This window comes from Atractosteus spatula, chromosome 7 (genome assembly GCF_055471065.1).
Source record: "Atractosteus spatula isolate fAtrSpa1 chromosome 7, fAtrSpa1.hap1, whole genome shotgun sequence".
Classification (NCBI taxonomy): Eukaryota; Metazoa; Chordata; class Actinopteri; order Semionotiformes; family Lepisosteidae; genus Atractosteus; species Atractosteus spatula.
Genome location: NC_142712.1, coordinates 18,348,107 through 18,361,020, shown reverse-complemented (window position 1 = coordinate 18,361,020; position 12,914 = coordinate 18,348,107). Strand labels below are relative to the sequence as shown.

At 38.0% G+C, this 12,914-nt stretch overlaps 1 protein-coding gene across 1 annotated transcript in view; it reads left to right on the top strand.

The window, feature by feature from the left end:
- Positions 1-12,914, top strand: part of LOC148830684 (microtubule-associated tumor suppressor candidate 2-like) — a 114,252-nt gene that overhangs the window by 61,602 nt on the left and 39,736 nt on the right. Inside the window, exons 4-5 of the mRNA XM_088919962.1 lie at positions 4,478-4,627; positions 10,065-10,163. Coding sequence (XP_088776088.1) covers positions 4,478-4,627; positions 10,065-10,163 — 249 coding nt within the window. The remainder of the gene's footprint in view (positions 1-4,477; positions 4,628-10,064; positions 10,164-12,914) is intronic.

Sequence of the window (12,914 nt, the reverse complement as noted above, 5' to 3'; positions counted from 1 at the left end):
CAGACAAGTTCAGGCAGTCCAAGGGGAATCCGGGGTGCAGTCCAAAGTCCAAAACCGGGGGATCCATCAAAGACGAAACAAACAGTTAAAACCCACAATGGGCTCCGGAACAGTGACTGGGAATAAAACGAGGGTAACGAGGCCAGGCGCTCCGAGCCCCGGACTCAGACAGTCAGGAGGCCATGATGAAGCCTATACTGTTGGGTCTCGCCTGGACCCGCTGGTAGGCGGGCTTCCAGGCGTCCATCTCCCAGTGCTGAGCCAGGCATAGCAGGAGTGCCCTCTTTAAAATAAGATGGACTAAACAGGGAGCAGGTGCATGAAAACTAAAATACGAAAGGGCCGGAGCGCCCTTAAGAGGAGGGTTTCCGATCGTGACAGCTACTGTGGGAAGAAGTGAAAGAAATTGACTTGTATTGTGAGAAGCTGGAGAGAGCAAATGTGTTTTTTACCAGTGCGTTGCTTCCCTGTTTTGTTTGTTGGATTTAATCAGCTGAAAATTATTGTTTTCATCTAGTCATTTTCAGTTGATTGCAGATTCAGGATAACTTAAAACCTTTTGCACAATAAATCTGTAGCGTACATTTGTCTCCAATCAGCGTCTCACTAAATCCAGTCTGAATAATTCAACAATCATTTCTTCAGTCTCCAATCCCTGAATAGCATTTTTATTATTTTTAGTTAGCTTAGAGTTGCATTGAAAGTGCCTTAGATATGTACCAATTTACAGTATACAGATGTTAGAAACCTATCATGGCTCACCCTATCCAACTGCAATGTTACCCTTTGGAGTTGGTGATGGTGGGCTTTATACATATACTGTATCAGCTTCTTTCCGTTTCAACTGAGTATTCAGTACTAAAGTCTTATTAAATTGTTGCACCAGCTTCGGACATTTGTGGTCCAACCTAAAATCACAGACTTGGAATTTTTCAGCTGCAGTACAGGACGTGAATTAATGCTGTTACAGTACATCTGCCTTTGGTACCATCAGTCATACATTGGCAGTCTTGGAATATCATTTCCTGTCCTTAGGAAGCCCCAGGATGTGACACAGCGAACCTAATAATCATCTCATGCAGCTCCAAGCCTTGCATAAAAGTTTTATTATTTTTAGCTGGCTGAGATTTGCGTGCAAAGTGACTTTGATGTGTACCAGTATACTATATACAGTTGTAAATATCCTGTGAAATAATTTTTTATGATTCACCTTAAACAATAGCAATTGAACTTCTTTAGATTTAGCGCACTATCCTGTCTAAATTCCACTGCGTTACTTTGTTCTTCCAAAATCTGGCTTTCCTACATTTCCCCCTTAATTGAGCTGGGGAAGTAATGTCCCAGCTGGCGAAGTAAAGTGGCATTTCTCCTCCTGATCTGCTCTGTAGTGTGGTTGTTGGAGAATAAGGCTACCACCACTCAACCATGTGGGTCCTACACTTCAGCAGTGAATTACTTGGTTCCCTTTTATATAGTTGAAGCATGTTGAAGCACTTTTGGAATTAAAACCACAAAATAATTGAAAATAATTTATTACATTTAAATTACACTGTTGAGAGCACTTCTGCGTTCCTTTCCCAGTTCATAGGGAAGGCTACCATTGCCATTCACCCTGGATTGTTTTCAAAGGAAGAGGAACTCTTGAACATACAGTATCAAAAATAGTTCCTACTGTAGACTCACTATCAATCATTTTTCTAATGGGGGAATCTGACAGGTACTGGCACTGTTCTTCAGCACTGCAAAGTGTGAATCAGACACTCCTGATTGTTTCAGCAGTTAAAGGAGGAGGGGAATAACAGCAATGCAATAAGGAGCACAAACAAGACTCCCCAAGGAAGGAGCACAGAGTTCAAAATATGGGTTACGCTACAGAATCTGATTATACCGAAGGAGAGCGGGGTGCATGAATGTTAAATGAAGCAGAATTGATGTCAAAACACACTGGCATGCATTTTTTATGCTGTTCAAAGATAATCATTTTATTACTGAGGAAATGTTCTCAGGTTTCTGTTTCAGTTATTGAAATCTGACTGCTAAATAATTAAGTGCCGATATGTGGCTTTTTAAGTGTTTTTTTTTCCTCCATATTCAGATTTCTTGGGTAAGGTAGGATATTTACATTTAACACCCTCACCAAGCATAGCTTTTGCTCCTCTACTCTTAAGTACCTGCAGTGTTGGTGGTCTCTTGGTCACTGTTTTAACCTAAGTTGCCAGTGAAAACAGAACTGCAGGAAAGATGTAACTCAGCAAATTTAGACAGGCACTTACTGTACCTTGCATTCTCACACTGAATTAAAGATGTGAGACTTATTTGCTACCTATAAAGATAATACCTCTCATAAGTTAATAATAATTTCTAAATTTTACAGCAGCATGTACTGGTATCTCTCTTAATAACATTGCACAAACAGGATTTCCTCTGAGAAATTTGAGATTTAAATTAGGGCATTTCTCTTTTCCTAATTGTCTTTCTGTGTAGAAGTAGCTTTTTTAATGCTTTGGTCTAGTACTTGTTAGATCAGAACCGTCCCCAGCTGAATACACAGATCCCAAAATAAAAATGAAAAGGAAAACTGTTGATATAAATGATTTTCACCTGAGCAGCTTTAATCTGCAGTTTTAAGATCTTGCTGGGAGGAGAAACACTTCAGCATGACCAGATGTCAGTTTTCGCCCATAATACTCTGCCTGGTCTGAACTAAATAAATCTTGATCCATGGTAAAGATTGAGTGGCATATCTTTATTTAAGTCTGTTGTCAAGTTTGAAAAATTGCTTCTCAGTAAGCACTGCAGTATACCCCTTATCATAGTGTAAATATTATTATTATTTTTAATGTTTTAATACTTCATATAAATACATTTATCCTATTGCGTTACAAATGTTCTACACCTAAGAGTTTAAGTTGATGTTGTAGCCATAACACTGTGCATTCCGGCACAGCTTCATTACTGTCATGTCCAATTTTTCATAATTTTGGAGAAAAATAAATTTAAGTGGTTCTCTCTGACGTGTATGGACATACTTATGTGTTTTTCACTGGTCTATACTGCTTCTGACTGCAAAAATTAAATTACTGCATTTTGCTCCTCTGTTAATTTTTTCAGGGTTTAAAATTTCCTTGAAGCAATCTCACTTCATTGCAAAAGATATTGAATTTAACAATGAAAAGCATAGAAATAATCAGTTTTGTGTCCTTATTTACTTATTTAACCCTCTGTATATTGCTACCTTGACTTGCCTTAACTGAAATTTCTATCCTGTAGAAGCTAAAAGAAGAATGAAATATGCAATGATTTTTAATAATAATCAGTATAAATATATAACAATAAAGTTGTATGATTGCTTTATAAGTGTTGATACAGGCACTGTCTGATTAATTTGTTTGATTTGGTTCTTACTTGTATGCCTTCCCACTGTTTTTCATTTAAATGTGCCATTTAATGTGCAAAGAATGTTTTTAAATGTGTAAGACCTGACAACCATGTCTTTCTTAACCAGGCATAAGCAGAAAATAATGGGGCTGATGAATGAGGTCAAAAGAGAAGGTGAAACTATTTGACTGAGAAAGCTCTGCACATGATGAAGATAAAGACGATAGTTAGGACCCTACGATTGCGATCATTAATTTAAACCAACAAGGCAAACTAGGAGTAAAACAATTCATCATTTTTCTGTGCAGTGTTGGAGAGCTAGTAGCCGAGCAGTGTATGCAGGAAATCTGTAAAGACAAATTTTTCAAGTTACATTGAGCACCATAAAATTGCTTTTTTTTAAACATAAATTGCACCAGCCTCGAGGAGATAAGTACAGTTCCTCTATGTACTATAATTCTATGAGTAGATGTAAAATACATATATATCCATCCATTCATTTTCTGACCTCATGTTCCAGTTCAGGGTCATGGGGGAGCCGGAGCCTCAGCAAGCAACAGGCGCAAGGCAGGGTACACCCTAGACGGTACAGGGCAGACACTCACACCTAGGCCCAATTTTTCCAGGAGCCAGTTAACCTGCCGTACTAGTATGGCTTTGGACTGTGGGAGGAAACCCACACAAACTTGGGGAGAACATACAAACTCCACCTAGATAGCACCTCCAGGTTCAGAATTGAACCCAGGGCCTCAGTGCTATGAGGCAGCAATGCAAATCACTGCTCCACCATGCTGCCCCGTATTATGTACAAACTAAGTAAAATAAATGGGACGTTGGTAAAATAAATGTTTTGATTTATGTGAGTGGTTAATACAAGGTATAAGGGTAGAAAAGACTGAAAAGTGCAATTATACAGACAACTGTTTCGAGGAGGAACCAAGTATCATCTTCCACCAGCAGCAATGGATTGTAATGTTTCATCTTTTTGTTTGAATGTTCATTCTAATACGATTTGTGGCACAATTTAGAAAAAGAGCCTGGGAGTGACCAGTCTGCGTGCCGTGTCATTTCAGAAAATTTTTGCTTTTCATAGGTTCAGGCGGTGGGGTTGAGGAGCAAACCAGCCAGAAGCCACCTGTACCGCCAAGTGAGACTCCCAGAGGACCCAGCAGGAGCAGTCCTCAGCCTCCCAGCACTCCTGCCACTGCCCGACGCACCCTGCTTCCAGCCCAAAAGGGCTCCCCTGTGGGTAAGTGTTCACAGAGTGTGTACAGAGGCAGAGTACAGCGGAATCTACCCTTCATTGACTTTCTTAGGATACACGTCCTTGGTATGTACAATTAAAAAATCCTAGTTCATTTTACTGTGGAAACAAAGTACTAGGCCATCTTTTTAGTTCCAGTTTTATAGTTTGAGTTTAAACTGAATTTTCCAATGAGGAGATGATTGCTGACACACTGGTCTTAGAATTCAGAGTAAAGGCTGGTCTTCTGAAATTCTGCAACAACCACCACAATGTGTACAAGTCCCATTTAGGCTGTATGGGATTATCAGGACTAGTTTATTGTTGTCTGACATTTATATACTGTATAACATTTCTGCAGTGGAAATTGTCAAGCTCATAGACAAAACACACCAACCTTTCTTGCAATGCCCAAAATATAAATTACTGCTGTTTTAAAGCTCTTGTGTCCACATTTTTACGAAACATTCATTTAATTTGAAGATCCTGTTTCTGGATTTTATTTGACAGCTTTGACATGTTTAGTTTAACAAAATCCAGCATCAGACAAAGCATAAAATGGAGAAGACTGCAACACATCATCTCCTTCAGTCACAGAGGTCTGGTATTGACCATGGCAGTAGAAGTACTTTGGGAAAATTAATATGACAATGCTCCATAATCCTTTCTGACATTAATGAGATTTTCCAAATATTATATCTGTCAAAAATTATTAAACAAGTTCAGAATTTGCTTTCTTATTGATTGCCTTAATTGGGGGACTGCAACAGGCCCTGAAGGCTATTTCTGTTTCACATGTGGTCCTTTTGAGTGAACCTCCTGACCAGTGACATTCAGGAGCTTTTGTGCTAATTGGTTATGAAATACTATAATCTAAGTGGAATATCAAAACAACTGCACATTGGCATATGATGAGTTTTACCCTATGAAAGAAATACATTGAATTTTAAGAGTTGTCAATAAATTTCAGCCTAAAGTGAGCATACCTCTTCTATTGTTTGTGATGGATGAGAATGTTGGAATGAACACAGAAGCACTTTCTGCAATTTTATATACATAAAAATCTGAGAATGTTTCTAGAAGCCTTAAAAGCAAAGGTTTAATGTATCTGCATATTTGTATATAAATATCTATAAGTCTGTATTATTAGCATGATAGTGAACCTTATCCTTAATTAATAATCAATTCCATATAATCCATTCTCATTATGCAACACTACAGTTGTTTAGAGCTATTAATTACAGTATCATAAATAATAAAATAATAAAATCTTAGTAAATACATACTGCATTTATTATGAAAAGGAAGTTAACTCAGTGTATACTGTATATGAAACAATTGTTCAATAACTGAACTATTCTAAAATAATGGAAAATAGTAATAAACTTAGGGTGAGCCAATTTGAATGCTGGCATTGCTAAATTACATCTCTTGAGTGCTGGGTAGCCTGGGGTGCCTTCTGTGTGGAGTGTGCATGTTATACCTGTGTCCCTGTGGGTTTTATCTAGGTGCTCCTACCTCCTAAAGACAACTGTCAAGGTTAATTGGTGTCCCTGTGAGCTTGTGTGTTGGCCCTGAAGTGGACTGAGTTGTCTCAACCCTTGCCAGGAATAAAAGCCTTTCTGATAATAGATGACAGTTTTATCATTGGTTTGGTGTGAATAATTCCTCTTCATTTAGCTGCAAGGCAGAATGACCTTGTTGTAACACTGCAACCCTCTGCAATTTTTTGTCTGTCATGTGAAAACCCATCTTGAACCAGAGCACTCCAGTTATTCCAGACTTTCTGAGTTCATGGCATAGCAGGGACTCAGCAGTCATGCCACTTTATAAAGAAATATCTTTTCGCTTTATTAAAAGAAATAATTTAAATAAGAGCCATCTATAGAAATTAAAAGGTTAATTTAAAAAAAAACATTGTACTGACATCTCAAGGAATCTTTCACAGAGGAGAAACATTTTTTTTCTGTGTTTGAAGTTCACATTTAAACATGATCTAAGAAAGGTTTTCACAGTTATGGCAGCACTTTCCTTGAAATTCTTTCTAAAGTCAGCTAGGTTTTATTTAGCCTTGATTTGTATCATTATTACTGAATGTTCTTATTCCTTTTTGGGTTTTACTTAAAGATTATATGAGAAAATAAATGGAAGGTATCTTATTTACATTTAACTTTAGTTTAATGATCTTGTCCCATGTAGTACTAAGTATTTATTAAGTATTTTATAAATACAATTCTTATAAGGTATGAAAGCTACTTTTAGTATTATAGCACCTATACAACTATGATACTATTGTTACTGTAAGTACAGATTACAGCTACAGTATTTTTAGTAACACAAAATGTAACTCTATGTTTGCTTGCATTTATGTTACATTATAGATACAGTAGGTGTTACTGCACACACTATTATTTTTACAGCTTTTACAGCAGTTGTACAACTCATATAATAAGTATCTGTGTTAAAGTAAGAGACTGAACAGACTTTCATTTTTGTGTGTTGCAAAAGATAATAGTATAGTTCAGCTTCAGTTCATGTTTTTTTTTAATTTCTGTTAAAAAAGGCCCACAGAGATCCAGCAGTGTAAAGAGTACAGCCATAATCACCCAGATCTCTCCTGTTTAAAATCACTTTCTCTTAGGGTCACATGCTTCAGATTTTCAATACTATGTTATAACAAAGTACTTGGTATTACATGTACTGGATAGTACTGAGAAAGCTAGGAATTGAACCAGCAGTGAAACATGAGCTTTGGCTCCACTAATGTAAGAATGTGAACAATCTTGCCCAACAGCACCAAAGAGCGACTTTGTGAGTGTAGTACCAGTACTCATTAATCATACTGCTTGGGAAGTGGCAGTCTGTCAGACTGTTGACCACAGATTGACAAGATATCATCACATTCCAGTTGTATTTTACTGTTTTTTCTTGGTTTACCCTCTTGACATTTGAATCTTGCCTTTGTCATTTCATTCACAGCCGTGTTTTCAGACTCAGCAATTAGACTCAGTTTGTGCTTCCATTGTTAATCCATGGTTATGTGTTAATGCTGGGGCCATGTTACTATAAGGTCAGCATGCAGGTAGTTTTTTATTTTTTATTTTTAAAAGTAACAGTTACCAACATATTTGATAAATTGCAGGTCTTTGTGGATTAGAGATAAGATTTTCCAGAACAAAAAAGGAGAATGTGTTAAATTATCCACTGAATTAGATGTTAGAATTTAAAAGGAAATAAATTTAGAATTCTGAGAGCCACACAAACCAAGATTATTTACATATTTTGTCATAGTTCAGCTGCATTAAGAATATAATTTGCCGAAACCATAATTAAGGTTAAAATTGAAGAAAACAGCTAAACTAACTAGCTTTTACGGCACCTTTTGCTATATACCGTTACTGTATATATTGAAGTCTTGTGGAAATACTGTACAAGTGATTGTTGGTCTGAAACGAGCTGGAAAACCATGCGTGAATGCACATTGATATAGTTCTCCACCTCTATGCCTTGAGCTGTCATTCCTATTATTGTGGATTCAAATCCTAGGTGAATCATTGCTGATATTGGTGTTATACCCTGGAGCAAGGTATTTTATCCAAATTGTTCCAGTTAATGCCTAAATATAAGTAAGTATGGTGAAAATGGGTGAAATATATGTTTTTTGGGGGAAAGGACCCCAAGTATTAGTAATAGTAATAATTAGTCATAGAAGACCACAAAGGTCTGACAAAAACTTGGCTTGTTGCCACATCAATTGTTTAAGCTCATCTGTCAGCTAAAACACAATGTTGACAGGTGGAACCAAACAGTTGTCTCTGTACATCTTTAATTCACATTTCATTCTCACTAACCTAAACCTGTATAATTTGTCTCTTTGCTTATTTGTTATTTTTTCTTGTAAAGACTAAATCTACTGGCAAGCTTAACTTCAACTTAAATGGTGTTGTGTTGTATGGTGTTTACAAATCATGGTCTCGGGTTTTTAATTCTTTCCATCAAAAACCATCGTAGCTCTGAATACTTCCCTGTAAATTAGTACCCCAAGATCTTTGAAAAAAAAAAACATCAACAGGTGGAACTTAAACCCTGAAAACTAAATGCCTTCATCACACATTAAAAACCCCACACAAAGCTCAACAGGAATATTGCTTATCTTAGTAAAATTGTAATAAGCCACAATACCTGTAGTGGAAATCAATTATTACCTGTATAAATACAAAGGATAAACTAAACTTAACAAAATTCCCATTAAAGGTTTGGATGCTGGATAGATTAATAATAAAAATAATTCAATAATAAAATATCACTAAATATTTAGAATTATTACTAAATGTTTGTATTATTTGATAAAATATTACAACTAGAACTGTCAGTTTGATCAGTAAATATGCCTCATTTTGAGGTTTAGTCAAAACATTGTTTAATTTGTACACTTTTGATTCAATGTTGACTTGAAGGTGATTCAAGGATAATTCGGGCAGTAAAGTGCATTAACTTTTTGCTTGTGGTATTATTGTGAAATGCCTTTTCACAAAGTGGAAGGTTTCAGTTCTCCCACTAAGAAAGGAAGAATTTGGAACTATATTTATTTTCACATGTCTCTCTTATAGTTGCAAGATAACAAATCAACCAGATCTTACTTTTAAAAATCCACTTTGGTTTTTCAGAAAATATGAAAAATCATCTCATGTCAATTATTTGATTTTATTAATGAAAATCCATCTGTAAGGCAAAAGTTCTCAAGATGGATGTCCTGAGAGGCACAAAAAGGTTGAGTCAAAAAACTCTGCTTTGTTTAGTTCAACAGTCTTTTCACAGCAATGAAGAGCTCTTACTTCTGATGGCTCCTGGGTCATTAGGTACAGTCAGGGTTTTTTTGAGGGTTTTGGGTTTGAGGAGTTTGAGTTTCAATTTGCTACTCTTGAGCAAGGTACTTCATTCAGATTACTCTCGGGAGAGCTGTGTAAGTGGGTATCCAGGATATTATAAATGAGAATGTGTTTCAATTGACTTGGTAAAATGTATTGAGCATGCAATTATATCTATAAATATATTGTGTATATATTCTGGTATATGAATTAATTGAATGCAAAACATTTAATTTGCAGACACCCGTGAATTTGAATTCATTCAAAATCAGATTGGATATTAACATTAATGAAGTATGGGTGTTTTGTCTTCCACTGTGTATCATAAATAAAAATAGAAAGAATGGCTGACTTTAATACTTTTCTGCTTACAATTAACAGCTTTGTGCTGAGCTTGATATGAAGTCAGATGCAAAGAATGATGAGTACTAAAATGAACACTCAGTTTAGCTGTGTCTTGCTCCCACACTTTAAAAAGCACAGTCTCGTTATATGATCTGCAAGACTTATAGCACGGGGACAACAAATCTGTTTCATTAACCACTATAATAAAGACCACCCTTGGTGTTTTACAGCTTCGAGGAAGGAGATACAAAAAGATGTTGAAGTCGCCAAGCCAGCAATTTCATCCCCCAAGAGAGTTGTGGTGGCTGCCTCCAAGCCCCATTCCCCAGGTAATGTTCCAGACCTGCAGTACCAAGAGATAATTAACCCTTCAACATTAATTCAGTAGACCTGCAAGTCACCTTGAAGTGCTAAGTGTTCAACTCTAGCCTACAAGATACATCAATTTCCATCCAATCTTTAAAGTTTGATGTCTTTTTTAATATACTGTTGTATTGCGCTCTTTTTCACTCCACTAAAAAATCTTTTTGAAAGGTAAAGTTGCTTGAAAGCACGGTGTGTGTCGTAGGAAGAGGTTGCTAATGCTATTGTATTTTAATTTCTTGGGGCTTGATAAGTCATGCTGGTGTCAAGGCCAGGCCCAAAACTAATAATCACTATATTTTTGCTCTGAATTTCTTTTAAAAAGAAACCAATAGGTGGAGCTCTAGGGGAGAAGTGGAGGGTGCCCCGCCCCTTCCTCTATCATTCAATTATCTCTTTTCTATTTAAACCCTAAGCCTGCACATCTAGAGTTCATCAACATCAAACACACATCTAGAGTTTTTTAATTCAACTTACCTGAATTCTGAGCACTAGACCTATAATAGCTCACAGGCATCATTCTATGTCATCCCCAGACTGCCTTTCTCTCCTCCAGCACCTCCAAGATTCTCCTGGCTGTTCGTTTTCCGCTGTTTCGCCATCTCTACCTTTTAATTTTCAACCTTATCCTCCTCTCCCCTGTAGCCGATGCTTCTGCTTCTCCCATCCAGCCTCCCACTTTTACGCCGTTCAAAATGCCGCCACACCACCTCGGGTACGCCGACTCATTTCTTTTACAAGGACTGGCCTCTTCCAAGGCTCCTCAAATCTCTGTACGACAGATGTATTCCTATTCATCCTCACTCTGACCATTTAGCCTTTTTTTTCTACTTTTATGCGATTCCATTACAGCTCAACCAGTCCTGCATCCTTCTCTCTCTACACCAGTACCTGCGGCTCCGCCTTCTGCAAATCGGACAGCCCCTCTTCCTTCTCTCAACTCTCCAGTTCTGCCTTCTCCTCCTCCACAGCTACCCAGCTCTCTAGCAGATTCTTTCTCTGCAGATTTCCCAGCAGCTGTCTCAAGCTCTCGAACCACTTTCTCGCTCTGTAACCGATATTAAGTCCCGTCTGCTCAAGCTTGAAAATTACCTTCATTCAGCTCTGCCTCCTTCAGCCCCACCCATCTCCAGAGTTTTTTTTTTTCTCTCCACCCTCAGTACAGCAAAGCCTGACATTCTATGCTGCTCTCAGGCCACCCTCATTTCTGCCGCAAGATCCTTGAAGGTAAAGATGTCAATTCCATTTCTCTCACACTAGATGGTTCAAAATTGCAGTTACTGAGTAGTGGAATCTGGAGATCTCCAGTTGCTCTAAATCGTAGTGATCCACATCTTAAGTTTCACTTTCTGCAAATTTATTCTGAATTTCTCTATTTTCAGGGATGCCATCTGTTCTTTCCACCCTCCGCGGCACCAGGAGGGTACTGCTACTGCTTGTCTTTGTTTGTTAAGGTGATTCTTTATTTTGCCCAATTAAATTTTCAGTTTGAACCAATTTGTAATTTATCGACTCTTCTTGTTCTAGGGCACGCCCCTATTTGAATATACATAACATAGCGGTCTCGCCCTCTGTAGATTGATCCGTCCCACTGCTCCTAAATGACTCTCTTCTTTCTTCTAACAGCTCAGCTATTAAAAAGGTTTTGTCGTAGGCTCCTTCCTAGAGTCTCCTCTTCGTCATTTTGGATCACCCCCTTTTGGTATTGCTTTTCGTAAGCTTTCCAGCAGAAAAGCCCTATCACGTATACGGTTAAGTTTGCAGCACACTTTCCTCCCAACAGCTGTCTCTATTTTCATTTAAGATTTTGAAATTATCACTAATGTGACTTGCTATCCTAGTCGCCGCATTAAAATGATAATATCCGCATTATACCTCAAGCCAAATCTTTCTCCCATCTTCTTGCTTTCTACAACCGTCGTATCTCAATGCCTGCGTTACTATATCAGCTGACGCTTGGAAGGATATCACACTGTGGATCTCTGCTCCGTCTTCAGAACTGCCTCTCTCTTCTGCAAGAATTGGTGTTCTACTCTGCATGACCTCCCACTTTTCTCTAATGCTTCTGTCAGTCTTTTAATAATATTCAATGCTCAGTGGTTTTCTCTCTTCTTGTATAATCGTCAGCCCTTCTAGAGCTCTACCCTATTGTTGCTGTCATCCATGTCGGTGACACCTCAGGACCAGTGATCAATCTTATTTCTGATATCAAATCCACTACTTCCATTACCAATAAAGGAAGATCCTCTTCCCCTAGTTTCAAATTTCCTTCACCATCTCACCTGGATTTCCTTCAGCTCTAGCAAGGATCACCTCCCTGGCCTTTCCAATGCTCAACCAATGCTTTTTACCATTTTGTTAACCAAACCCGGCATCCTCATGCCCATCTCAGCTCTTTTCCACTTCAAGTTCCGAGTGCAGCATTCTTTTGTCGTCTAGAATCAAATCTCCACCCAGCTTCAATGGACATGTTACTACATGCTTTAGCCCCATCCGCCCACACAGCCTTCTCTTCTGCCAGGACTGCATGCTCTACCTCTATCCCATTCCACCGGCTGCCTGTATTTCCATTTTAACCTCGCTCCCCTCGCTCTTTTCCAAGTGCAACAGGATCTTACCTCTGGGATTCAGTTCTGCCTCATGTTTCAGTCCCTTTAATGTCCTCACTGCTTTCTATTCCAGCACTCCATCTTGCACTTCGTGGAATCCAGAGACAG